At 42.9% G+C, this 26954-nt stretch overlaps 4 protein-coding genes across 5 annotated transcripts in view; 2 read left to right on the top strand and 2 right to left on the bottom strand.

Annotated features, from left to right (window-relative positions):
- Nucleotides 1–177: 177 nt before the first annotated feature.
- On the bottom strand, nucleotides 178–8108 carry nsun5 (NOP2/Sun RNA methyltransferase 5). The gene is made up of 10 exons (XM_029690945.1): nucleotides 7921–8108; nucleotides 7602–7721; nucleotides 7203–7374; nucleotides 5773–5881; nucleotides 5541–5676; nucleotides 5248–5363; nucleotides 4324–4502; nucleotides 3913–4123; nucleotides 1187–1345; nucleotides 178–1062 (listed from the first exon to the last, which is right to left on the bottom strand). Exons 1-10 carry the CDS (start codon nucleotides 8011–8013, stop codon nucleotides 777–779), a joined length of 1581 nt encoding a protein of 526 aa, XP_029546805.1. The 5' UTR covers nucleotides 8014–8108; the 3' UTR covers nucleotides 178–776.
- A 52-nt stretch (nucleotides 8109–8160) lies between these two features.
- LOC115148753 (transducin beta-like protein 2) lies at nucleotides 8161–13245 on the top strand. The gene is made up of 7 exons (XM_029690946.1): nucleotides 8161–8527; nucleotides 9780–9898; nucleotides 10121–10305; nucleotides 11833–11984; nucleotides 12121–12247; nucleotides 12340–12492; nucleotides 12626–13245. Exons 1-7 carry the CDS (start codon nucleotides 8398–8400, stop codon nucleotides 13083–13085), a joined length of 1326 nt encoding a protein of 441 aa, XP_029546806.1. The 5' UTR covers nucleotides 8161–8397; the 3' UTR covers nucleotides 13086–13245.
- A 998-nt stretch (nucleotides 13246–14243) lies between these two features.
- LOC115148754 (B-cell CLL/lymphoma 7 protein family member B-A) lies at nucleotides 14244–18060 on the top strand. Its single transcript, XM_029690947.1, has 6 exons — nucleotides 14244–14435; nucleotides 14873–14948; nucleotides 15045–15150; nucleotides 15252–15416; nucleotides 15553–15629; nucleotides 15822–18060. Exons 1-6 carry the CDS (start codon nucleotides 14344–14346, stop codon nucleotides 15909–15911), a joined length of 606 nt encoding a protein of 201 aa, XP_029546807.1. The 5' UTR covers nucleotides 14244–14343; the 3' UTR covers nucleotides 15912–18060.
- Nucleotides 18061–19429: 1369 nt separating this feature from the next.
- The window catches only part of LOC115148756 (uncharacterized), a 73373-nt gene continuing 65848 nt past the window's right edge, over nucleotides 19430–26954 (bottom strand). For both annotated transcript variants that reach the window (XM_029690949.1, XM_029690948.1), the window contains 3 exons: nucleotides 21383–21541; nucleotides 20758–20917; nucleotides 19430–20404 (listed from right to left, as the gene is read on the bottom strand). In XM_029690949.1, the coding sequence (XP_029546809.1) occupies nucleotides 20316–20404; nucleotides 20758–20917; nucleotides 21383–21541 (408 nt within the window). In that variant the 3' untranslated portion in view covers nucleotides 19430–20315. The remainder of the gene's footprint in view (nucleotides 20405–20757; nucleotides 20918–21382; nucleotides 21542–26954) is intronic.

The following is a 26954-nucleotide window of genomic DNA, read 5'->3' on the forward strand; positions in this document are numbered from 1 at the left end:
ATTTGACCACACTGTCACATTTTTGGGTTCATAATCCATTCACACTTTTGTGCTTTACCCATTTGTAAATTGAACAGTCATTTACCCTTGTGCAGAGCTGTGTAAATAAGTCATGATTAACATTTGGACCTATGGCTGTACATAACTGTGGATTTAATCAAGGGCCAAAGCTTTTCCTTGTGTTTTTATTTTGTTGAAGCTTCAAATGACATGAAATGTTGACTTTAAAACATGCAAAGTGTTAGGGGTATATTACTGTGAATGGGAACGCAAACATCTGCTCACAATGGGCAATTCGAGAGGAGAGTGAATGTGCAGACATGGGCAGCGTATTATAACATTCTCCCCTCTGCTCATGTCTTAAATGTACTGGTTTTAAATAAAATATGATAAAGATATCTTAGTGACTGGTCTGTCTGAACATGTCTACATTTGAACCGATCAAAAAAAACTAGATTGGATGTGTGTGTTTATTTGAGGAATACACATATGGTCAAGGGTACAAGTGACTGCCCGACTATGGCAAATGGCAGTAACGGACAAATACAAAGGTGTTTTATAAGATTCAGTACCCTGCCCAATATCAGAACTTGACTGGGTAGAAAAATGCCATGTCTTGATTGTCACAATGCTGGATTATAGGTACCCAATCATTGTCACCAAGACTAAGCTTTCCAAACGTGGCACAGCCTAGCTTCGATGTCGACTGGAGTTAGGGCAAAAATATAACTCATCTAAATGACTGCCAAAGCCAGTGTTCCTTTGAAGGGTCAGTCTCATTCCACTTTAGCATTCTTTTTTTTCTTTGCTCTTCCTGAGGTATTGGTCTGTTCCTCAGTGATTTTGTGCTCCAGAACCTCCTTATCCCCATCTTTCTTTTTCTTCCTCTTCTTCATTCCTGAGGTTTCTGTATTTTCCTCTGTGGGGTTGGCTTCCTCAGCCATGTCCATATCCTTGGTGCTAATCGGCTCCTGAACCTCATCCCCACCTTCTGTGATATCGGCCTCATGTATGTCCTTACTGGTAGAAGGACTACTTGGACTCATCTCAGCGACCAGATTGCTACAACAGTGAAGACAAGCATTAACAATGTTGCATTTCTGTTGGTTAACTTCACACAGCAACGGTATAATCTAGACATTCTCTAAGTTGCCTTGCTTCCATTGAATGTATAACTGCTACTCACAGTGTTTCGGAGGCTTGCTCTTCTAGCCTCTGTGCTGTGTGTCGCTCCAGCAGGGCCACAAAGAAGCCATGGGTGAGGGTTTTGGTGGTGCTGGCTCGGAGGCACTTTGTGAGGGGAGCCAGGCCACGCTCGGGCCACTGCTGGAGCAGTGGAACCAGCCTGCAGAAACAGCCGGTGTCTCATAAGTTTACGTCAGTTTCCACAATGCTATACTGTTCTTATGATCATAAACACAGGTCACATACTTAGTCGGTTCCATGATAGATCACTAGGGGTTAAGCAGCGAAGCTGGTGAAACCCTAATGTATTTGTTGGCGTTGATTATTTTCTACCAATTTGTGAGAATGCTAATTCTTGTGAGATGGTAAGGCCTAGGTTGCAACAATGCGTGACGGTAAGGGGCCACACCCTCTCATCCATTACTGTGCATATTGACCAGATGGTGGCACTATAACAAGCAAGTGAAAGGTCACACCCCTCACCCAGTGTGACCTAGAGTGCTGAAATCCAGTACATAGATTCCTCTCCTGACAAGGAACAAATGTGCTTCAAGGACCCATGATGTCCCATAATGGGTTTTCCACCATTTTGAAAACACTTGAAACACTACTCCTCTGGGACTGATATTCATTTGCAACAAAATTTGGTACACATGTACCAAATACTGTCAAGACTCAACATATCGAAGCACATTCAAATCGACCACACGGTGGCGCTATACCTGGCATGTTTTTATCTCTTGATCGGTTTGACTCCGTGATTAAATTTGGTACACATGCTCAGCGATATGCGTCAAGCTAATCTGTAAAATATGGTTCAGTTTGGTCGCATAGTGGTGCTGTGGACAAGAGAAAAATAATTAATGCAAGCTGATAGCGGCCATATTGTTTGAGCGAGAGTCTTGGAAAATTGTGTTTCAAGATGTGCATCTATAGATGGTACAGTCGTGGCCAAAAGGTTTAAGAATGACACAAATATTAATTTCTACAAAGTTTGCTGCTTCGGGTCTTTAGATATTTTTGTCAGATGTTACTATGGAATACTGAAGTATAACTACAAGCATTTCATAAGTGTCAAAGGCTTTTATTGACAATTACATTCAGTTGATGCAAAGAGTCAATATTTGCAGTGTTGACCCTTCTTTTTCAAGACCTCTGCAATCCGCCCTGGCATGCTGTCAATTCACTTCTGGGCCACATCCTGACTGACAGCAGCCCATTTTTGTATAATCAATGCTTGGAGTTTGTCAGAATTTGTGGGTTTTTGTTTGTCCACCTGCCTCTTGAGGATTGATCACAAGTTCTCAATGGGATTAAGGTCTGGATAGTTTCCTGGCCATGAACCTAAAATATCGATGTTTTGTTCCCCGAGCCACTTAGTTATCACTTTTGCCTTATGGCAAGGTGCTCCATCATGCTGGAAAAGGCATTGTTCGTCACCAAACTGTTCCTGGATGGTTGGGAGAAGTTGCTCTAGGAGGATGTGTTGGTACCATTCTTTATTCATGGCTGTGTTCTTAGGCAAAATTGTGAGTGAGCCCACTCCCTTGGCTGAGAAGCAACCCCACACATGAATGGTCTCGGGATGCTTTACTGTTGTCATGACACAGGACTGATGGTAGCGCTCACCTTGTCTTCTCCGGACAAGCCTTTTTCCGGATGCCCCAAACAATCGGAAAAGGGATTCATCAGAGAAAATGCCTTTACCCCAGTCCTCAGCAGTCCAATCCCTGTACCTTTTGCAGAATATCAGTCTGTCCCTGATGTTTTTCCTGGAGAGAAGTGTCTTCTTTGCTGCCCTTCTTGACACCAGGCCATCCTCAAAGTCTTCGCCTCACTGTGCGTGCAGATGCACTCACACCTGCCTGCTGCCATTCCTGAGCAAGCTCTGTACTGGTGGTGCCCCGATCCCGCAGCTGAATCAACTTTATGAGACGGTCCTGGCGCTTGCTGGGCTCCTTGAAGCCTTCCTCACAACAATTGAACCGCTCTCCTTGAAGTTCTTTATGATCCGATAAATGGTTGATTTAGGTGCAATCTTACTGGCAGCAATCACCTTGCCTGCGAAGCCCTTTTTGTGCAAAGAAATGACGACACGTGTTTCCTTGCAGGTCACCATGGTTGACAGAGGAAGAACAATGATTCCAAGCACCACCCTCCTTTTGAAGCTTCCAGTCTGTTATTCTCACTCAATCAGCATGACAGAGTGATCTCCAGCCTTGTCAACACTCATACATGCGTTAACGAGAGAATCACTGACATGATGTCAGCTGGTCCTTTTGTGGCAGGGCTGAAATGCAATGGAAATGTTTTTTGGGATTCAGTTCATTTGCATGGCAAAGAGGGACTTTGCACTTAATTGCAATTCATCTGATCTCTCTTCATAACATTCTGGAGTATATGCAAATTGCCATCATACAAACTGAGGCAGCAGACTGAAAATTAATATTTGTGTCATTCTCAAAACTTTTGGCCACAACTGTATATACCAAATTTGGTGCCTATCAGTCCAGCGGTTCTGTAGAGGAATACGTTTTAAAGTAGTCAACATCATAAAAAAATAGTAAAATACATTGTTGATTTTTGAGTTCTGATATTTGGTAAACAGTACAGAAATAGCTCATCCTAGGGCAATGTGTCCAATTTGTCCTGATGGTGGCACAGTGGGCACACAGCTGAAACCCAGCAAAGCTACTTGCAGCTTTAATATACATTTCTGTTCCCTACCTGAAACCTGGGTTCTGCAGCAGGCAGGCGGCCACCACTTGCTCGTTCTCCTCGGTATGGATGGAGCAGGTGGAGTACACCAGGCGTTGCAGACGGGGGAAGCGCAGGGCATGGTTGAGACAGTGCAGCTGGAACGCTGCCAGGGCCTGCAGACGACGCTTGTCCTGCTCCTTTTGGGAGGGCGAGGCCTCGTCCCGCAGACACACCATCCCTGAGAGAGAGAAACACACATTATTTTGAATCAACAATGACATTGAGAGTACAAAGAAGGTACTTGTTTTAGAGGTCATAGTGATACTTTGACTTGAGTCCTTCTGGGTCATTGAGGTACATCTTTCTGGAGTAATAAACAAGCGTCTAAACATCTATATTTTGTTTTGACGACACCAGGCAGACCGGTTGTGTTGTTACCTGATCCGCTGCACGACGGGTCCAGTAGGATGTACTCCACATCTTTATACTGCGGCCCGTCCGGGTCCACCTTTAGGAAGTCCTGATTGGCCAGCTGCTGACATGTGACTCCGGCGCGGAGCAGGAGAGTGGACATGGTGGAGAGACGCTTGGCATCCAGGTCGAAGGCAAACAGCCTCCTTCAACATGGGCCAGAGAAAAGAGGTTTGGGTCAAAGGTATAAGGTGAGGCAAGTAACCTCTACAATGTGCTTTGAAATTTCATCAAAATAGCCATCCTTTTGTAACCTACTCTTTTTTTCAGGATTAACATCACAAAATTGTTAATACCCTATTCCTACTAGACAATAGTTTCCCAGAACCATAAAAAGTACACAGTGTACAAAAACATTAAGAACACCTTCCTAATATTGAGTTGCAACCACCCCCGCCCTCAGAACAGCCTCAATTCATCAGGCATGGACTCCACAAGGTGTCAAGCGTTCCACTGGGATACTGGCCCATGTTCACTCCAATGCTTCCCACAGTTGTCAAGTTGGCTGAATGTCCTTTGGGTGGTGGACCATTCTTGATACACACGGGAAACTTAAGCGTGAAAACCCCAGCAGTGTTGCAATTCTTGACACAAACTGGTGCACCTGACACTATACCCTGTTCAAAGGCACTTACATCTTTTGTCTTGCCCATTCACCCTCAATGGCACACACACTATCCATGTCTCAATTGGCTAAAGAAATCATTTAAACGGTTTCCTCTCCGGATTTAACAAGTGACATCAATAAGGGATCATAGTTTTCACGTGGATTGACCTGGTCAGTCTGTCATGGAAAGAGAAAGTGTCCTTCATTTTTGTACATGGTATTTAGTCCAGGAGTAGGCTTAACCTGGGTCTGGGACCTCTATTTTTATTTCAATCAAGTTTTACCCTTTGTTCTTCATGATGGCAGCGAGGTGGCTGGTTTTGTTCCCTGGTGCTGCACAAGCGTCCAGGACGTGGCTGCCTGTAGGAGGGTTCAGGAGGTACGCAGGGAGACAGCTGGCCTGTTGGGATATAAGGTAAACAGTAGTACACAGGCAAATCCATAGGCCCTTTTAGAATACCTTCAAATTATTCTGAGATGAATATCTATCAGAATAGATCTGACAAGGTAATCTCATCCAATCATGCACAGGTCAGTGATGACCTCAAGGATGGGCGGACGCATTGAAAATCCTCACCTTGTCTTGTAGAATGATGTGGCCAGCCTTGTACAGATTGTGGTCATGGAAGTCTGTCTTTGGAGAGAAAACCAGCAGGTCTGAAAGGTGCAGGTCACCCACAAAGGATTTCCCCTTCAGATTCAGGTCATCAAGCCTGGACATCAGAAACACGCATTCCATTTACCTCATGTCAACCTCAGTCAATAGAATAAACAGGGAAGGAAGAAACAAAGGCCCGTCCCTGACTGACCTGTAGGCTTGTCCCAAGTAGGAGAAGCCCTCTCTCTTGAAGTAATCGATGGCGTCCTCCACCGTGGTCTTTAACGTGTTCACACGCACATACCTTGGGAGCTGATCGCCTGGGGAAGGAGAAAATGTCTATTCTTTAACAAAAAGGAGAGTAACATTTAAAGCAACTACCCCTAAAAAAACTACTTCTAGTTTAGAAAACAGCCTGTGTGGCATCAATATGACTCAAACATTTATTCTGTCAAAATTGACTACAAAGTGTAAAAAGTATAGTTTTGCTCATTAATTCAGTCTCGTCCAAAACCGAGTTTTGTGAGATTTGTGGTTGACTGCATCACAACGTAAATGAAGGTTGTGTTTGTTTCAATACTGCCCACAGCTGGCAGCACACAAGTAATCATAAATTCTGGGTGCAGCGGCAGATGACCTGTGGTAAATTTGGGTTGACTTGGAAATCCCTATGGGGCTAGTTAGGCGGCCATCGGTAAAATACACAATGTATATGGGACATTATGTTAATTCTAATAGCTCCAAATGTGTATTACCTCCAACTATAAATTGTAGAAATTCATATTCAAATATTAAAATCCTTTAATGAGAACTAAAAAGGTGTGCAACATGAAACAATTATTGACGGTCCGTAACAAAGCTATTCAAAGTCAAAACAACTTTACCATGGTTACACACCAGCACGCTGAAGCTACACTGAACAAAAATAAACGCAACATGTAAAGTGTTGGTCCCACATTTCATGAGCTGAAATAAAAGATTTCCACACGAACAAAAGCTTATTTCTCCCATATTTTGTGCACAAATTTGTTTCCATCCCTGTTAGTGAGCATTTCTCCTTTGCCAAGAATCCATCCAGCATATCAAGAAGCTGATTAAATTGCATGATCATTATAAAGGTGCATCTTGTGCTGGGGACAATAAAAGGCCACTCTAAAATATGCAGTTTTGTCACAACACAATGCCACAGATGTCTCAAGTTTTGAGGAAGCGGGCAATTGGCATGCTGACTGCAGGAATATCCACCAGAGCTGTTGCCAGAGAATTTAATATTCAATTCTCTACCATAAGCTGCCTCCAATGTCGTTTTAGATCAGGGATGGGCAGCTGGCAGCCCCCCTTTTAGGAACTCAGTCGGGGTCTCAGCTTACTGTTGAGAGTTAGAATAATAGAATACAATAAGGTGTAAAATTGCTAATTTTTATGTCCGCCCCTTGGCTAAATTTGTAGAACATTTTCAACCGCACTGATGGTTTTGTCACACAAAATGTTGCATTTATATAGCGAATGTGCCCACTTTGGTATTGGCACATATGCTCTATAGCCTATAGAACATCTCGCGGATACAGTCCTATGCCACATCTCTTGGAAGACCAAATGTCTTGTTTTCTAACAGGAGTAATAGGGATCAATCAATATAACCTTCAGGGTGCTGGAGACTGGAGGAGAGCAGGTCCTGGTTGCGGCTGACCTTCTGCTTGATCTTCATGCGGGCCAGGGCAGCCTGCAGTCTAGAGCGGTGCTTCATCATCAGTGCCTTCCAGGCCCCGCCACACTTCAGCCCCTTACCGATGACCAGGTCATACACCAGAACCTGCGTATTGTGGACAGGACCAAACAAGAGGTAAGCTACCAGCCAAAGTGTTGGAGTAGTGTTCTTCATTCCTGGTCCTGGGAACCTGAACCACAGGGTGTGCAGGCTTTATTATGACCTGTGGGTTCCCAGAACCAGGCTTGAAATACTCTGTTGGAGGGACTGAATGGACTTTGTTCAAAAAGGCATGATGGGGAAGAGAATTGTATCCATGTGTTTCACATTACCTTGGCCAGATTCATTTTTATCTTGGTCTGTTTGAGGAGCTTGGTGGACTCAATTATCTCTTGAAGGATGGATGAAAACTTCTGTGTCTCACACACCAGGGCAAAAAGCTGCTTGATATTCTGGTGAGGTGAGAACATTATAACAATATTAACACACTACTGTTAGTATTTTTACACACAGGATTTTTAGCTTCTAGGCATGACCGGCAAAGTTATTGCCTATGTGATGTGTACGGGTTAGCTACATGGTAAATGTTGACAAAGCAAGGAGTTAGCTAGCTAATAATAGCTAACGCTACTCAGTAAACTAGTAATTTACCTGAAATTTACTATCGTAAACCAAAGTCTTTACAGTAGCCTGCTTCCGCTCCACTTTCTCGAGAATCTCGGCAGCTTTCGCGTACAAAGCCATTGCTACAAAACTAATTTACCGTATTTTTTTTAAATAGAATGTATTATCATTAGCTATGTACATGAATATATCCACGACACCCACGTTTCCGCAAGTGGGCAATATACTTTACGGCCTGCTGAAAAAAAGGTTTACGTTAGAACTCAAAGTTCTCTGCTGCTGACTAAAGTAACTGATTTTTTATGCATGTGTAAAGCAAGTTAGATTAGTCGTTATCATACAGTTATTCATAACGACAACAGTATTGTTACTATTTAAATACAACGATATTGCTAGCTGAGCAAAGCTGCAGCAAGTAGCTAAACAGCCTCTTGTGTCAAAGGAGTTTGCTAGCTGCTGCGCTGTTAGAATAGCTAGTGCTAACGTGGCACAAACTCGGCGAAGATGGAGTTTGCGGCTCTTTTTGTCTTGACCTTATTAATAGGAATGCTAATACTTTTGGTCGCCGTCGCAGTGGGAAAGCAGAAAGGAGAAATAAGTGAACAACTAGAGCAGAATGAAGAAGACTCAGTTGGTAAGTTGCTCTCTTAACTTGTTTGCATATTATGTCTTCTTGTTGCGATGGATTGCTATTCTATTAATTAATCTAGCTGTGAATGTGTCAAACAGGTGCAATTTACACACACTGTAATATAAGCCCTTTACGATAGTAACAATATATTTACTCATTTAAAAGTATTGGCTCCAGGTCCAAAAAGTTTAAATGTAGCCAGCCATAAACTTTTTGCTGGAGGAAAAGTTCTGGAAGAAAGTTTGAATGAAATGGTGACAAACATTGTATTATTGTTACAGAATTGTATATGTTTTATGAATCAACATCTTACTGTTCCGAGAGGAGAAATCAACCTGAACATTTTGATAATGAGAAACAAGGTTTAGGCTACCTACACTATAAATACAAAAGTATGTGGACACACCTTCAAATTAGTGGATTTGGCTATTTCAGCAGCTGCACACAAGCCTAAATTCATCATGTGCAATGCCAAGCGTCGGCTGGAGTGGTGTAAATCTCACCACCATTGGACTCTTCAGCAGTGGAAACGCGTTCTCTGTAGTGATGAATCACGCTTAACCATCTAGCAGTCCGATGGACGGATCTGGGTTTGGCGTATGCCAGGAGAACGCTACCTGCCCGAATGCATAGTGCCACCTGTAAAGTTTGGTGAAGGAGGAACAGTGGTCTGGGGCTGTTTTTCATGGTTTGGACAATGCCCTTTAGTTCCAGTGAAGGGAAATCTTATCCCTACAGCATACAATGACATTCTAGATGACTCTGTGCTTTCAACTTTGTGGCAACAGTTTGGGGAAGGCCCTTTCCTGTATCAGCATGACAATGCTGCACAAAGTGAGGTACATACAGAAATGGTTTGTCGAGATCGGTGTGGAAGAACTTGACTGGCCTTGAGTCCAGACCTGAACCCCATCAAACACCTTTGGGATGAATTGGAACGCCGACTGCGAGCCAGGCCTAATCGCCCAACATCAGTGCCCGACCTCACAAATGCTCTTGTGGCTGAATGGAAGAAAGTCCCTGCAGCAATGTTCCAACATCTAGTGGAAATCTGTCCCAGAAGAGTGGAGGCTGTTTTAGCATCAAAAGGGGGACCAACTCCAAATTAATGCCCATGATTTTGGAATGATATGTTTGACGAGCAGGTGTCCACATAATTTGTCATGTAGTGTATCTTGGTTAGCCTCTATGGAAGGTACTAGAAGGTGTCTGCTTGAACGTCTTGTGTAATGTGATGCCAATTCATCCCCTGCAGCAGAGAGAAATGCACTGAAGGCTCCCACTGCCAAGAAACAGAAACAACAACAGCGTCCTCGCAAGGAGAAAGCCCAGCAGCACACCTTCAGCCACCCTCTCCTAGCATCATCCTTGAAGGTGGGCCACGCGTTACATACTGTGACCTTTATATTTGCCATATTTAGGCATACTCTGCCTATCTAATCAATTCTAAAAACCATCCCACAGGCCACAGTCTTGTGTAGTGCTCATCCAACAAGGCTCACAGAATATAATGTAATGACAGTGGTGTGTGACGGCGTTGCAGAATTATCGGATGCGTGATCATTGCTTGGCTCACTCGTCTCTCTCTCTCCCCAGAGTCACAGTGGAAATGTGACGTCCCTGGACTTCAGCAGCAACGGAAAGTACCTAGCCACCTGTGCTGACGACCGCACTGTCAGGATATGGAGCACCAAGGAATTCCTGGACAGAGACCACAAATGTCTGAGGGCCAATGTAGAGCTGGACCACGCCACACTGGTCCGTTTCAGCCCTAATTCAAGGTATATATTGTGTACACACACTCTCCTGTCCATAACAAAGGGTACAGTTGAAGTCGGAAGTTTACATACACCTTAGCCATATACATTTAAACTCAGTTTTTCACAATTCCTGACATTTAATCTGAGTAAAAATTCCCTGTCTTAGGTCAGTTAGGATCACCACTTTATTTTAAGAATGTGAAATGTCAGAATAATAGTAGAGAGAATGACTTATTTCAGCTTTTATTTCTTTCATCACATTCCCAGTGGTTCAGAAGTTTACATACACTCAATTAGTATTTGGTAGCATTGCCTTTAAATTGTTTAACTTGGGTCAAACATTTTGTGTTGCCTTCCACAAGCTTCCCACAATAAGTTGGGTGAGTTTTGGCCCATTCCTCCTGACAGAGCTGGTGTAACTGAGTCAGGTATGTAGGCCTCTTTGCTTGCACGTGCTTTTTCAGTTCTGCCTTGTTCTGATGGCCACTCTAATACCTTGACTTTGTTGTCCTTAAGCCATTTTGCCACAACTTTGGAAGTATGCTTGGGGTCATTGTCCATTTGGAAGACCCATTTGCGAACTAGCTTTAACTTCCTGACTGATGTCTTGAGCTGTTGCTTCAATATATCCACATAATTGTCCTCTCTCATGATGCCATCTATTTTGTGAAGTGCACCAGTCCCTCCTGCAGCAAAGCACCCCCACAACATGATGCTGCCACCCCCGTTCTTCACGGTTGGGATGGGGGTTCTTCGGCATGCAAGCCTCCCCCTTTTCCCTCCAAACAAAATGATGGTCATTATGGCCAAGCAATTCTATTTTTGTTTCATCAGACCAGAGGACATTTCTCCAGAAAGTACGATCTTTGTTCCCATGTGCCGTTGCAAACCGTAGTCTGGCTTTTTATGGTGGTTTTGGAGCAGTGGCGTCTTCCTTGCTGAGCGGCCTTTCAGGTTATGTCGATATAGGACTCGTTTTACTGTGGATATAGATACTTTTGTATGACGGCTGCGTGGTCCCATGGTGTTTATACTTGCGTACTATTGTTTGTACAGATGAACGTGGTACCTTCAGGCGTTTCTCCCAAGGACGAACCAGACTTGTGGAGTTCTTGGCTGATTTCTTTTGATTTTCCCATGATGTCAAGCAAAGAGGCACTGAGTTTGAAGGTAGACTTTGAAATACATCCACAGGTACACCTCCAATTGACTGAAATGATGTAATTTAGCCTATCAGAAGCTTCTTCCAAGCTGTTTAAAGGCACAGTCAACTTAGTGTATGTAAACTTCTGACCCACTGGAATTCTGATACAGTGAAATAATGTCAGTAAACAATTGTTAGAAAAATCACTTGTGTCATGCACATAGTAGATGTCCTAAACGACTTGCCAAAACTATAGTTTGTTAACAAGAAATTTGTGGAGTGGTTGAAAAACGAGTTTTAATGACTCCAACCTAAGTGTATGTAAACTTCCGACTTCAACTGTATATATAGATAGGTGGATAGAGCCTCTTGTCTTTCTATACTTGCTCTGTCTTGGTATGAAGGGCCTTCATTGCTTGGCTGGCTAACGGAGATACCATTCGCATCTTCAAGATGACCAAGAAGGATGATGGGAGCTTCACTTTCAAAGCTGCCCCTGAAGACTTCCCACAGAAACACAAGGCCAATGTCATCAATATCGGCATCGCAGAGACAGGTATGATGGCTAAATGTATTCAGGCTGAATGATTAAAAGGCAGGAAGACGTGAATGTTAGATGTTATGGAAGAGACCCTTGTTCCAGTTGTTGTCTAAATTCTCATCTCTCCCTTTTTTGGTTTTCTGTGTTCCAGGCAAGTTCATCATGAGTGCCTCCACCGACACCAACATCCTCATCTGGGACCTGAAAGGAGAGGTACTGGCCTCTATCATCACCAACCAGATGACCAACTCCTACGCTGCCATTTCACCCTGTGGAAGGTCAGTACAGTCCCCTAAGTGGGTGTGTGGGGGGGTACAGCTAATGTAATAGTGCTCTCAGGTAAATACATTTTGGATGGTTCTGTCTTCAGGTTTGTGGCTTCCTGTGGCTTCACTCCTGACGTGAAGGTATGGGAGGTGTGCTTCGGGAAGGGTGGCGACTTCAAAGAGGTGACCCGCGCCTTCGACCTGAAGGGCCATTCAGCAGGGGTCCACTCCTTTGCCTTCTCTAATGATTCACGCAGGTAAGGCATGCATTGTGTAAATGTAATGTAATGTTGTGTGGGATCCTATTGAAAAATCAATGGTTGATTTCCATGAATGACATTATGATTACATTCCCCATTGATATTTGAAACTGTCTCCGATTTCCACCAGAATGGCCACCGTCTCCAAGGATGGCACTTGGCGGCTGTGGGACACAGATGTGGAGTATAAGAAGCAACAAGACCCTTACCTCCTGAAGTCGGTGCCTTGCCAGTCGTCGGAAGGCAGCCGGGTGGCCCTGTCGCCAGACGCCCGCGTGGTGGCTATCTCCAACGGCTGCAGCGTGGCCATGTACAGCACATCCACTGGTCAGCTGGAGGAGGAGTTCCACGGAGTCCACAGCGAGGAGATCACCGAGCTGAGGTTTGACATTAACAGCCGCTACCTGGTGTGCAGCGGAGACCGGGCGGTACGTGTGTTCCACAATGCGCCGGGCTACCGTGCAGCCATCCAGGACATGCAGGCCATGCTGAAGAACGCCCAGAACGAGGGTATGAAACAAAGGCTGCAGCAGCAGATACAGGAGGCGCAGAGCACGCTAGACTCTGTACTCACGGCACCCAAGGACTAAAGACCCCCCCCCCGGGCTGGCTGTGTAGATCCCTCTTTCTATCTCTCTCCCTCCCTTTCTCTCACACACTGCCTCTTCACAGAATGGCCTGCAATTTGACTCCTGTCAGGGATGTGGCATTTGCATGCTGGTTTTAATAAATCATGTGTTTCTACAGAAATATGGCTCTGTTTTGTTTTCTGAATGCTCTGCCTGCCTCCAAAAATCAGGAATACTATTTGTTACCTCTACTTGGACCAGTAATACTACTATAGGAGAATTTGGTTTGATTCTGGTGGTCTTGTACCTTTAAAAAATAAAACAAAAATGTTGTACCTACATGTACCCCGCTCATTTACTCGGTACTGGAAACCCCTGTATATAGCCTCATTATTGTTATTTTATTGTTGCTCTTTAAAAAAAAAAATACTTTAATTTATTAAATATTTTATTAACTCGTATTTTTCTTAGCGGCATTGCTAGTTCAGGGCTAGTAAGTAAGCATTTCACGGTATCTAGCGCATGTGACAAATACAATTTAATTTGATAATAGGACCAGAATCCTGCTGGGGTGTCTTGTCTGTCTACGGTTCCTAAACTAATAATTAAGCTCAGGGATGACACAGTGTAACTACAATGTAACAAGGGACCCCAGCTGGTAACTTCACGTAACACATGCAAATTTAGGAAGGGCGTTCTATGAGAACATGAAGTGAATGGATCCCGAAAGCTCGCGAGAGTCAATGGGCAGGACGGAGAGCTTAAAAGCTAAACCAAAGTACTTTTAACTAACCCAAGATAGTTCATCTGTGTCGTTTTCAGTGAGAGCAAATTAAGCATTGTGGGCAGAATTGGAAAGGAGGTGGGCAAAGCCAAGCACTAGCTAGCGAGATCCTATTGGCGCGTTGTAGCTTATATTTGCATATTTACTGAAGGGCACAAACTCAACACGACCTTGCACTCCGAAACAACGCAAGTGTCAAGTCTACAACTTAGTTCACTGTATTCGTAACAGATTGTAGTTTTTGGAACATAACATTTTTTGAGATCAGATGTTTCATCGATGAGAAATTTAGCAGAATGCCGGCTCAGTTTCACCTAGTTCCATACTTTCCCACTACCCGCGACTGGACTTCCTCTCACTACCATATTTGGTGGTGAGAAAACGTTTTAAACGGATGCTTCAGCTTTATAGCCACTATGACGTGTCTGGGTTACCCCTTCTGTCTGTGGCTTAACAGTCTGTCGGAGGCAAATCAAACTAAAACCAAGCACAAACATGTCTGGACGCTCGGTTCGCGCTGAGACACGAAGCCGTGCTAAAGATGACATGAAGAAGGTCATGGCGGTCATTGAGAGGGTCAGAAGATGGTAAGCACAACACTGTTTATTTGTGTGAAAGATCGTGAAAGATTGCATATACAAAGTTCAGCGACAGGGAGGCGTGGTTTGAGACGAAATGACAGTGAAAGACCGAGAGCACAGCCAATGAGAATCACTGTGAAGCTTTCTCCCTCAAGACAAGTGGCTTTTCATCAAGAGCCGGACCCAAAAGTAGGACTTGAGTAAACCTAGTTAGCTAGCTTTCTAATATGAATGGACAGATGGACTAGGAAGCAAGTATGCAGTGACAGTCATGTAGTAATCAATAAGATGCTAGCCAACCATAGCCAGTGAGGTGTAGCATCGCTCATTTGTAGCAGCTTTCACTAATAGCATCTCACTCTATGGAAGGGACATTTAAACAGGTGCACTTGACCCTTGAACCATTTGACTGTAATGGAGCGCAATCACATTGTTTTCTACAGGGAGAAGAAATGGGTGACTGTCGGGGACACATCTTTGAGGATATTCAAATGGGTGCCAGTGGTGGATTCAAAGGAAGCAAGTTATTTTCTTATTTAATAAGCTAGCTATGTCAGTTTTTAATATGTTGCTACCTAAAAATGCAGTGTCTAAATTTCATTTCTCTTCTTGTAGAAGGAGAAGAGTAAGGCAGTCCCGGTTGGGGCAGTCAGGGAGCTGAATCGCTTCTCCACGGATCCAGCCTCAGAAAACCCACACTCAAGTCTTCTGGATTTTCATGGTAAGGATGTAAAACCGTTTTGAGTGACATATGACCTCACCATATCCTGGCCTTGAGCTTTCTCCATTTCCTCTTATTTCCTGTACTCTCTTCCACCCCAGATGAGAACAGTAACCAGAGCTCCTTGTCTGATGCGTACCAGCCCAAAGTGGACAGCAGCAGTAACTCCAGCCCCCAGCTCAGTGAACCTCTTAGCCCGAAGAATCTGTGTGACTTCCGCAGAGACGACTCCCAGCCCCCCACTCTGGGCCAGGAGATCATGGAGGGTGAGATAGGCGGACAGACCGACAGATGCACACGCACATGCAAATGTGCACACTTATTCAATTTTTCTGATTTCAATAAGATCAAATATCTTCAGATTATTTAGAGGTTAAGTAAATATACATTTTTGGTTTTCAGATTCGTCATTGCCAAGTGAATTGGCTGACGAACCTCCATTGCTGATTAAAGAGGACCTGTTGCCCCTCACTGCTCAGGTAAAGCACATCTAACATCTCAATGATCATTCCACTTTGACACCACAGCTTTGTCACTCAACTGATTTACTTTCAAGACTGTTTAATACACCACATCAGACTCCTAGGTTGTCCAACAATATACTCAGAACAGCATACATTAAACTGATAAAACATGGATTCAAACAAACCTGGCTGTATTTCCCCACACAGGAGGAAGAGGAGTGTTCTGGAGCGCCACCACTGAAGAGAGTGTGTTTTGAGCAGAACTCAGTCCTGCAGAGCTCCCCCATGATGACCTAACACACACTGCACTTAGCATCCGGGTCAGGCCCAATTCACTTAAGGCATTTTGTTGAATCTCGTTTTGTGATTTGGAAAAATTATCGTTTTCAATGAGGACACTTCTGGTTCACGAATTGAACTCTCAACAAACTTCCTGAATTTGAATTGATTTGAACCCGGCCCTGCTTAGCTTTTAGTCAGCGAGTTGCACGACCACCAGTCTATCCTCCGATGACTGCAATAGACACCATTTTAAGGACCAGACATATTTGGTTAAATTAAGGACCACCATACTTGTTATGATGATATATTGAATTAAGTTTCTCCCTCAAAGGATTCATGAATATGTAGTTTAGTTTAGCCTATTTTGTTTTGAATGGATTAACAGCCAAATACAAAATCAAAGCACCCTACCACAGATAGAACAATGAGACAGATATTTCACTGGATGTATAACTGTGAAGCATCCAGTTGGCGTTTCCACTCACTACCCAATATGGTAGTGAGAGGAAGCCGAGTGGCCGGCAGTGGGAGAACATGCAACAAGATAGATTTTGGCTGACATTCTGCATATTTTCTCATCAATGAAACATTTGATCTCAATACAATTTTCTGTTCCCAAATCTAGAATCTGTTATGAACAGTGGACTATGTTTTGTAGACTTTAATCTTTGCCATAGTTGTAAAAAATGGCATTGTTTAGGAGTGCAAAGGCCAATGAAGTTATTGCACACGTGCACTTCACAGAGTATGCGTTCCCTAAAATAAATATGCAGATGTTTGCTAGAACGGGCTAATAGGATCTCGCTAGCTTGTGCTTGGCTGCCTACCTCCTTGCTTGTTCTTCCCACTATGACTCATTTGTTCCCATTGGAAACGACAGGCTGTGGTCTATCTTGGTTTAGTTATACAAATCTTTGACTCTACTACAGCACTCTCCCGAAGTAGTGCAGTCAGGTAGGTTAGATGTCTGTCCTTTTATTTTCTTTGATTTGGGAAATACCGTTTTCTGTCTCCAAAATGTAACTTTTCGCGTAAACTATTTTAATGCAAAACAATGATGGGCTATTTATGAAGTAATAGGTGAATTCAGCTATGGTTAGTGTTGAATGGTTCAAGTAGGATTGGCTTTATTGTGAGTGCAGTTTCATATTGTGCCATTGACACTTGTTACTCAATGCTAGCTGTCAGGATCTTTGTCACAGCAACAGTGAAAGATAAAGTTGACAATCGGCCAATTTCTAAATGAAGTGTCAACTCCGTCCATCCGGGACACACTTTGGAGAAAATCAAACACACTCAGTGCCTAAATCTAAGTTTAACATTGGAGAATGTTTCAACATTACAAGTACTGTATGTGCTGTTTTTGGTATGAACATCACATTCACTGAATGAAGAGTTCATTTAAATTACTAGGTCCTTATGTTTTGTAATTTATCTCTTAAAGATGTTGACTTAGTTATTTAAGTTAGGGTTCATTTGTAAAATGAACACCCATTGTTTTCCTGTCTAAAATGGTGTGTCTTGAGCTATTGTCCCTAGTAACCCAAGGAAGCGCTTGTATTTCTCAGATATTGTTTTATGTCATGTTTTACTTGAGTGAAATTAGGAAATTATTTTATCAGGTTAGCGTGTACACTGAAAATGTGATGTTATTTGGGAGTGACTATAATACTTAAATAGTAACCAATTATATTTATTACATAAAATATATTTTTTCTCTCGCTGACAATCTAAAACAATTGCACACATTTGGCAACTGGGGCACACTCAGTGGTTTGCCATTTCTGAAAGAAATGCTGTCAAATTTGGGATGCAAAAAGGTAACTCCCACGATGTCAGTAGTTATTACCAATTTATAACAATTACAATTTTCAGTCTTATTATTTCATAGTACTGTCGGTCTCTTGATAAGACATGATTATTTGCAGGGATGCCAGTATGTTGAATGGGCCACTAAAATGAAGGCATTTACAATGTGATGACTTCTGTATCCACATTTTAATGACCACCTTGCAGATTAATTTGGAGATGGTAGGCTTATTCTGCTAATGCATTATTTTATTTTTCAAGAAGGTAGTTTGGAGAAGAGTTTGTAAAAAGTACTTTGTATTTTATTGTAATTTTCCAAGTAAAAATTATTTTATAAAGGAGTATGGATTTGGAAGTCTTTTGTGCACGTTATTTTGTTTGAATTCTATTTTTGAAAACATGTGCCATAGTTTAAAGGGTCAATCAGCAGCTGCTACATAATTTATTTGATTTATAAATTGATATGTACCCATTGATTCTTGAACATAATGTATAAATGCTTAGTTTAACTCTTGTACCCCATCAGAACCCCAAAATATACTATTTATCAATTCAAATGTTTGTAAACAATGTATAACACTGCATAGCCTCCAGAACATGGTTAAAACTATCATTTGGATGTCCTAGCATCCATAGCTCTGTCTATGAATTTAAGTGATTACATTTCTCCAGCCCCATCCCTGAGCTTTTTACCAAAACAGCGGCAGGGAAAAGGGATTGTTATTGTTTCAATAGCTGATTGGCCTTTTAGTGAAAGGGTGTTATATCATGTTCCTTAAAAAATTGTTCAACCAGTGTGAAGTAGGCCAGAAACAGATCTTGTCAATAGATGGAGCTAGAGGAGTGCAAACCCAGCACTCAGCCAATTCTAGCAGTTGACAGTCTACCTTGCCCTGGCACTCTGGAGCGTGTACTTCATTTATTTAAACATTGTTTAATTACAGGTACATGTGTTTATGTGTGTGTAATCTTGGCGACCCAGAACCAAATCTTGCATGAAGGCTCTGTTTTTGCCAGTCATGAAAAAACAAGTGTGTGGGAGTTAGATATTTGAGAACATGATGTTATCACACATTACAAATGACAATTGAATCTCCAGGCTTACAGATCAGATATTACTGTAAATCTAATAATGTGACATTTCAACTGGTGCCACGTCTCAAAATTGATCATGATAAATGTGCCTGTGTGTACACAATTTATTAAATAAACAAACCTTTCAGTTAGATGGCACATGGTTGGTCTGATATACAGTGACAGTATTTTTCCATTACAAGGCCTGCTATTGTTCAGTAGTGTCCCATGTGAGGAGAACAGAGGTACACAGTTGGATCAGCCCAGGCAAACGTCTGTACTGTATTGTGACTACTGTGGAAGTTACCGTTAGTCATCCAGGCAAACTAGACTACTGACTCACACTGGCAAACGATCGGTCTCCATCAGAAACATGAATAGCCTGTGTGTATACCATGCACTGCCACTGCAGACAAACATTTACAGAAATCATTGCTCATGCTTGGAATGTGTGACTCAAAAAAAGGGCACAAAAGATGTATGCAGCAAGGGCACAGTTGATCATGAATTAAGATCATTTAATGACTTCGAAAATCTTGCATTTCTTCTGAGTGTATCCTGTGAAAATGTACTGAATGCAATTACCTGTCAATCGCTTACTCCCAATCAGCTGTAGTTCTCAGAACCTTTGAATAACAACCCACAGCCAGTGAACAGATATGACATTAACCTTTAATGTTATTCACAGATTTAAAAACATAAACATCTTCATTATTAATCATCAGCTTGCCTCAACTGTACACTGTCATCCTATCTTTATGGACATCAATTATTTTAGAAATATTTGATTACATCTATTCCTGAATATCATACATATATTAAGGTTCTGCACCTTTTGCTCCAGTGAAATAACCAGACGCTCTTTTAAAACACTCCCGCTGAACACATTTGTAGAGGGCCGGTGACTATTTTACCTTGGGCTAGTGGCAGTTAGTGGTGACATGATATTTTAAGGACGAGGGTAGCTTACAGGAGCAAATTCCTTGACATCATCGAGAAAAAAAATGTTGGCCGTGAAAATCTTGGTAGTGCAAATTTGCTTGAGAAAAGATATCAGAAATAAAAGCTAAGAAGCTACATTATATTGCCTCAGACAGAGCAGTAAGCCCATTAAGTTAAAGACTGGCTGACTGACTTCCATTCTACTTCAATGGTGTAGTAGTGGTAGTCATCATAACCTTTATGTGATTGCTCAACTGCCTTGATCCTGTAGTTTTGGCTTTAAATTCCCCTGTCAGTTCTTAACTGTCTACACATTAGCTTTAGACTTAAGTGCCACACTGACATGTTCAAGTAGAGAAAGACGATTGGATTCTGTATCGCTACTCTGTGTGTCAGCGCCGCTGCAATGGTTTCTGGGTCCTGAGATCAAGCAAAAAAAAGACAGGAAATGAACGCGATGCTTCTTGCTCGTTTGTCATGGACACGTGGGCCAGATGGCTGGGAGAAGTGCTCTGCCAGGATAGAAACAAACACCACAACAAACATCTCCCATACTGCACTGGGATGCCTCATGGCTTTGGCAGGAGTTTTCTTCTAGACCAACTCCATGTCCCAGAACTGTGTGGCCTGATCAGCAGCGAATTCATTGACAACCAGGTGGTCCCTCTCGAAACTTGTTCTACCTGAAAGACATGACACAAATTGTTCCTTTTAGGGGACAATCTTTCTTTTACTGTGTCTAATAGACAACTGAAAATAAGTTATGTCCATGTTTTTTTCTAAAGATTTGTGTTTGCAGAAGAACTGGAAAGCAAACAGCATTTCATGATGGTGTCCCCAATAACTAATTCTATACAATATGATATCTAGCTCTTTTCTGAGACAACTCACTGAAAATGGTTGTTATGATCTCAAAATAGATCCATGTATAGCATACGGTAGTTGAGTTCAGCAATAGTACACAACAGAAACCTGATCTCCACTATGTCAGTGTTTATCAACGACCATAAATTATAGTGGATCTCTATTGTCTCACCTCTGAAGTCCAGTACTAGTTTGTGGTTGAGATGGGAAGAGATGGTTCCGTTGTGGTTCAGGCTCCATCTCTGGTGTGTGCGTCCATGCTCCGCCCACAGGGCCACTCTGGCCCCCACTGTGGCCTTCCCTCCGATCACTGACAGACACGCCTTACTAGCCTACAGGCAACACACAACAGGTCAATATCACAGAGATACTGTACGGTGGACAGGTTCAAATCCCAGAGCAGACTAGGTGAAAAATCTGTCTACGTGCTCTTGAGCAAGGCACTTAACCCGAATTGCTCCAGGGTCGCCGTCAATAATGGCTGATCCCTGGCTTTGACCCTACTCTCAGAGGGAGTTGGTTAGGCAAACAAAAAATAATTTCCAATTCACACATGCGCTTGTACATGTGTGAAATATGACAAATGTAACCACCCACTTAATTACTATAATTAGCAGCAGCTAATGTACAGTTGGGAGACACCATGACAAACTGTGGAGTGATCACTGGCTGGCTGCAGACCTCAGCTTGGAGGAAACAGTCAATCCATATTGTAGATGAATGATTTAACTTTTATTTGCATATTTCCCATGTTAGTTTTGCTTAAAGGTTGACAAAACTTGACCACACGCACACACCTTGCAACAGAGCAGCCCTCCGGTGAAGAGCCAGCGCTGGGTGTCCAGAGAGCAGGCCGGGGACAGAGACACTCTGGCCAGGGACAAGTCGTCCTGGACACTCTCAGAGGTCAGCACTGAACCCAGAGCACGGCTCCTTACCTGTACATACAGCCTGGGCTGGAGGGAGACCACACACAGTACAGACTGAATGAGGGTCATCAACTTTCACAGAACTTTATATAGACCCTAGACATTGCTGCAGGGAAAATACATTTTTCACAAAAGGGAAAAACATTTAACTAACTTAAAATAACATAGGTGGTTACAGAATACCGGGTGTGCAGTGTTAACCAGTTGTATTGTACTCCAATTGCACTGAACAAAAATATGAACGCAACATGTAAAGTCTGGTTTCATGTTCCATGAGCTGAAATAAAAGATCCCAGAAATGTTCCATTCGAACAAAAAACCTATTTGTTTACAAATTTGTTTACATCCCTGTTAGTGAGCATTTCTCTTTTGCCAAGACATCGTCCCCACAGTGACTGTACGTACATACCCCAACCAGAAGCCATGGATTACAGGTAACATTCGCACTGAGCTAAAGGGCAGAGCTGCCGCTTTCAAGGTGCAGGACTCTAACCCGGAAGCTTACAAGAAATCCTGCTATGCCCTGCGACGAACCATCAAACAGGCAAAGCGTCAATACAGAGCTAAGATTGAATCGTACTACACCGGCTCCGACGCTCGTCTTATGTGGCAGGGCTTGCAAACTATTACAGACTACAAAGGGAAGCACAGCCGTGAGCTGCCTGACACGAGCCTACCAGACGAGCTAAATCACTTCTATGCTCGCTTCGAGGCAAGCTACAGCTGTTCCGGACGACTCTGTGATCACGCTCTCCGTAGCCGACGTAAACAGGTCAACATACACAAGGCTGCGGGGCTAGACGGATTACCAGGACGTGTGCTCCAGGCATGTGCTGACCAACTGGCAGGTGTCTTCACTGACATTTTCAACATGTCCCTGATTGAGTCTGTAATACCAACATGTTTCAAGCAGACCACCATAGTCCCTGTGCCCAAGACCACAAAGGCAACCTGCCAAAATGACTACAGACTCGTAGCACTCACATCCGTAGCCATGAAGTGCTTTGAAAGGCTTGTAATGGCTCAAATCAACTCCATTATCCCAGAAACCCTAGACCCACTCCAATTTACATACCGCCCAAACAGATCCACAGATGATGCAATCTCTATTGCACTCCACACTGACCTTTCCCACCTGGACAAAAGGAACTATTCATTGACTACAGCTCAGTGTTCAACACCATAGTACCCTCAAAGCTCATCACTAAGCTAAGGATCCTGGGACTAAACACCTCCCTCTGCAACTGGATCCTGGACTTCCTGACGGGCCGCCCCCAGGTGGTGAGGGTAGGTAAGAACACATTTTCCGCACTGATCCTAAACACTGGGGTGCGTGCTCAGTCCCCTCCTGTACTCCCTGTTCACCCACGACTGCATGGCCGGGCACGACTCCAACACCATCATTAAGTTTGCAGACGACACAACAGTGGTGGGCCTGATCACCGACAACGACAAGACAGCCTATAGGGAGGAGGTCAGAGACCTGGCCGGGTGGTGCCAGAAAAACAACCTATCCCTCAACGTAACCAAGACTAAGGAGATGATTGTGGACTACAGGAAAAGGAGGACCGATTCGCCCCCATTCTCATCGACGGGGCTGAAGTGGAGCAGGTTGAGAGCTTCAAGTTCCTTGGTGTCCACATCACCAACAAACTAGAATGGTCCAAACGCACCAAGACAGTCGTGAAGAGGGCATGACAAAGCCTATTCCCCCTCAGGAAACTAAAAAGATTTGGCATGGGTCCTGAGATCCTCAAAAGGTTCTACAGCTGCAACATCGAGAGCATCCTGACTGGTTGCATCACGGCAATTGCCCGGCCTCCGACCGCAAGGCACTACAGAAGGTAGTGCGTATGGCCCAGTACATTATTGGGGCTAAGCTGCCTGCCATCCAGGACCTCTACACCAGGCAGTGTCAGAGGAAGGCCCTAAAAATTGTCAAAGACCCCAGCCACCCCAGCCATAGACTGTTCTCTCTACTAACGCATGGCAAGCGGTACCGGAGTGCCAAGTCTAGGACAAAAAGGCTTCTCAACAGTTTTTACCCCCAAGCCATAAGACTCCTGAACAGGTAATCAAATGGCTACCCAGACTATTTGCATTGTGTGCCCCCCATTTTTGTGCAATTTGAATACCGATCCACAAAAATACCGATCCTGAGGCCCATTTTTTTAAAGGTATCTTTGACCAACTGTCACGTCCTGGCCAGTATAAGGGTTAATTAGTATTGTAGTTTGGTCAGGACGTGACAGAGGGTATTTGTTTTATGTGGTTCAGGGTGGTGTGTTTGGTTAAAGGGTGTTTGATTTAGTATTTCCGGGGTTTTGGTTTATACATACACGTACCTGCTGCGTTTTGGTCCTCTTTCACCGACGACAAGCGTGACAGAGGACCAAAACGCAGCAGGTACGTGTATGCTCATCTTGAGAATCTAATAAGTACAAAATGAACACCAAAATAACAACCAAGAAAAATGAACGAACTAACAGTCTGGCCAAGCATAGGCTCAACACAGAACAATCACCCACAAATAACAACCACAAACACACCCTAATATATGGGACTCTCAATCAAAGGCAGATAGACAACACCTGCCTTCAACTGAGAGTCCCAACCCCAATCAACACAACATAGAAACACACTCACCAGACTAGACATAGAAATACATAAACATAGACTATAAACCAAAACCCCGGAAATACTAAATCAAACACCCTTTAACCAAACACACCACCCTGAACCACATAAAACAAATACCCTCTGTCACGTCCTGACCAAACTACAATACTAATTAACCCTTATACTGGCCAGGACGTGACACCAACAGATGCATATCTGCATTCCCAGTTGTGTGAAATGTATAGATTAGGGCCTAATGAATTTATTTCAATTGACTAATTTCCTCATATGAACTGCAACTCAGTAAAATCAATGAAATTGTTGCATGTTGCGTTTATATTTTTGTTCACAATACATACTTTGCAACAATTAAATAATTACAGGGACTATCCTATTATCTGGTAGTTTCTCTAAGGGTTGTGTAATGTAAGAAACCCTGCTATATAACACGTCAGGCTAAGGTAAGCCAGTCTAGAACTCTATGTACAGTGCTTTCAGAAAGTATTCACACCCTTGACTTTTTCCACACTTTGTTGTCCTACAGGCTGACTTTAAAATGTATTACATTGAGATTTTGTGTCACTGGCCTACACAAAATACCCCATAATGTCAAAGAGGAACTATGTTTTTAGACATTCTTACAAATTAATTAAAAACAAAAAGCTGAAATGTCTTGAGTCAATACGTATTCAACTCTTTGTTATGTCAAGCCTAAATAAGTTCAGGAGTAAAAATGTTCTTAAGTCAGATAATAAGTTGCATGGACTCACTCTGTGTGCAATGATAGTGTTTAACATAATTTTTAAATGACGACATCAGTCATCTCTGTACCCCACACTGTCCCACCCTGATCAGTTTCACCTGTCCTCATTATTGTCTCCACCCCCTCCAGGTGTCGCTTGTTTTCCCCAGTGTATTTATCCCTGTGTTTCCTGTCTCTCTGTGACAGTTCGTCTTGTATGTTTCCAAGTCAACCAGCGGTTTTCCCATTCTCCTGCTTTTTGCATTCTCCTTTTTCTAGTCCTCCCGGTTTTGACCTTTGCCTGTTTCTGGACTTTGTACCCGCCTGCCTGTTCATTTTGCCTGCCTTGACCACGAGCCTGTCTGCCACTCTGTACCTCCTGGACTCTGATCTGGTTTTGACCTTTTGCCTGTCCACGACCATTCTCTTGCCTACCCCTTTTGGATTAATAAACATTGTAAGACTCCAACCATCTGCCTCCTGTGTCTGCATTTGGGTATCGCCTTGTGCCTTGATACACACATACATTATCTGTAAGGTCCCTCAGTCGAGCTGTGAATTTCAAACACAGATTCAACCACTAAGACCAGGGAGGTTTTCCAATGCCTCACAAAGAAGGGCACCTATTGGTAGATAGGAGAAAAAAAAAGAAGCAGAAATTGAATATTGGTTTGAGCATGGTGAAGTCATTAATTACACGTTGGATGGTGTATCAAATACACTCAGTCACCACAAAGATACAGGAGTGCTTCCTCTCAGTTGCCGGAGAGGAAGGAAACAGGGATTTCACCATGAGGCCAATTGTGACATTAAAACAGTTACAGAGTTTAATGGCTGTGATAGGAGATGAAGATGGATTAACAACATCGTAGTTACTCAACAATACTAACCTAATTGACAGAGTGAAAAGAAGAAAGCCTGTACAGAATCAAAATATTCCAAAACATGCATCCTGTTTGCAACAAGTCACTTAAGTAATACTGCAAAAAATGTGGTAAAGGAATTCACTTTTTGCCCTGAATACAAAGTGTTATGTTTGGGGAAAATCCAATACAACATATTACTGAGTACCACTCTCCATATTTTCAAGCATTGATGTGGCTGCATCCTGTTATGAGTTTGCTTGTAATCGCTAAGGACTGGGGAGTTTTTCAGGATAAAAAAGAAACGGAATGGAGCTAAGCACAGGCAAAATACTAGAGGAAAACCTGGTTCAGTCTTCTTTCCACCAGACACTGGGAGACGAATTCACCTTTCAGCAGGACAATAACCAAAAAAACAAGGCCCGTGCTTAGCTCCATTCAGTTTATTTTAATACACTGGAGTCACTTACCAAGATGACATTGAATTTTCCTGAGTGGCTTAGTTATAGTTTTGATTTAAAATCAAATTGAAAATCTATGGCAAGACTTGAAAATGACTGTCTAGCAATGATTAACAACCAACTTGACAGAGCTTGAAGAATTTTAAAAAGAATAATGTGCAAATATTGTACAATCCAGGTGTGCAAAGCTCTTAAGAGACTTACCCAGAAAGACTCACAGCTGTAATCGCTCCCAAAGGGGATTATAACGTGTTGACTCAGGGGGTGTGAATACTTGCGTAAATTAGATATTTCTGTATTGCATTTTCAATACATTTGCAAAAAATTCTAAAAACATGTTTTCACTTTGCCATTATGGGGTATTGTGTGTAGATTGGTGAGAAAAACATCTATTTAATCAATTTTGAATTCAGACTGTAACACAACAAAATGTGGAATAAGTCAAGAGGTATGAATACTTTCTGTAGGCACTGTGGTACTGAATCACCAGTAACATAGCACTAGGCTTGGGCGGTTATACCGTATACCGAGCTATTTTGAAACAGAAACATTAGTATCATGTTATACTGCACAGACGAGAGTGCTGCACTCATAGAGGTCAATGGGAAACGTGACCCATGCCACATCATGGAATATGAGCAAGAGGAAGAACTTATATAGCTGCATATGGCTTCAGTCAAATCAGCTTGAGTGAGAAACGGGTATAAATCACCACGACCCCTTTCACATCCTGTCTTGTCAACAAACAGGGTGAG

This window comes from Salmo trutta, chromosome 15, assembly GCF_901001165.1.
Source record: "Salmo trutta chromosome 15, fSalTru1.1, whole genome shotgun sequence".
NCBI lineage: Eukaryota > Metazoa > Chordata > Actinopteri > Salmoniformes > Salmonidae > Salmo > Salmo trutta.

Bases quoted from the DNA above. Each gene is read 5' to 3' on its own strand.
- LOC115148754 (XM_029690947.1), top strand. From the start codon at position 14,344: ATGTCTGGACGCTCGGTTCGCGCTGAGACACGAAGCCGTGCTAAAGAT. The intron at 14,436-14,872 runs GTAAGCACAACA...TGTTTTCTACAG, and splicing joins ATTGAGAGGGTCAGAAGATG to GGAGAAGAAATGGGTGACTG. The intron at 15,417-15,552 runs GTGAGATAGGCG...TTTGGTTTTCAG, and splicing joins GGGCCAGGAGATCATGGAGG to ATTCGTCATTGCCAAGTGAA.
- LOC115148753 (XM_029690946.1), top strand. From the start codon at position 8,398: ATGGAGTTTGCGGCTCTTTTTGTCTTGACCTTATTAATAGGAATGCTA. The intron at 9,899-10,120 runs GTGGGCCACGCG...CTCTCTCCCCAG, and splicing joins TCCTAGCATCATCCTTGAAG to AGTCACAGTGGAAATGTGAC. The intron at 10,306-11,832 runs GTATATATTGTG...CTTGGTATGAAG, and splicing joins CGTTTCAGCCCTAATTCAAG to GGCCTTCATTGCTTGGCTGG.
- nsun5 (XM_029690945.1), bottom strand. From the start codon at position 8,013: ATGGCTTTGTACGCGAAAGCTGCCGAGATTCTCGAGAAAGTGGAGCGG. The intron at 5,364-5,540 runs GTGAGGATTTTC...ATATCCCAACAG, and splicing joins ACATCATTCTACAAGACAAG to GCCAGCTGTCTCCCTGCGTA. The intron at 1,063-1,186 runs GTGAGTAGCAGT...TCACTGTTGTAG, and splicing joins GAGCAAGCCTCCGAAACACT to CAATCTGGTCGCTGAGATGA.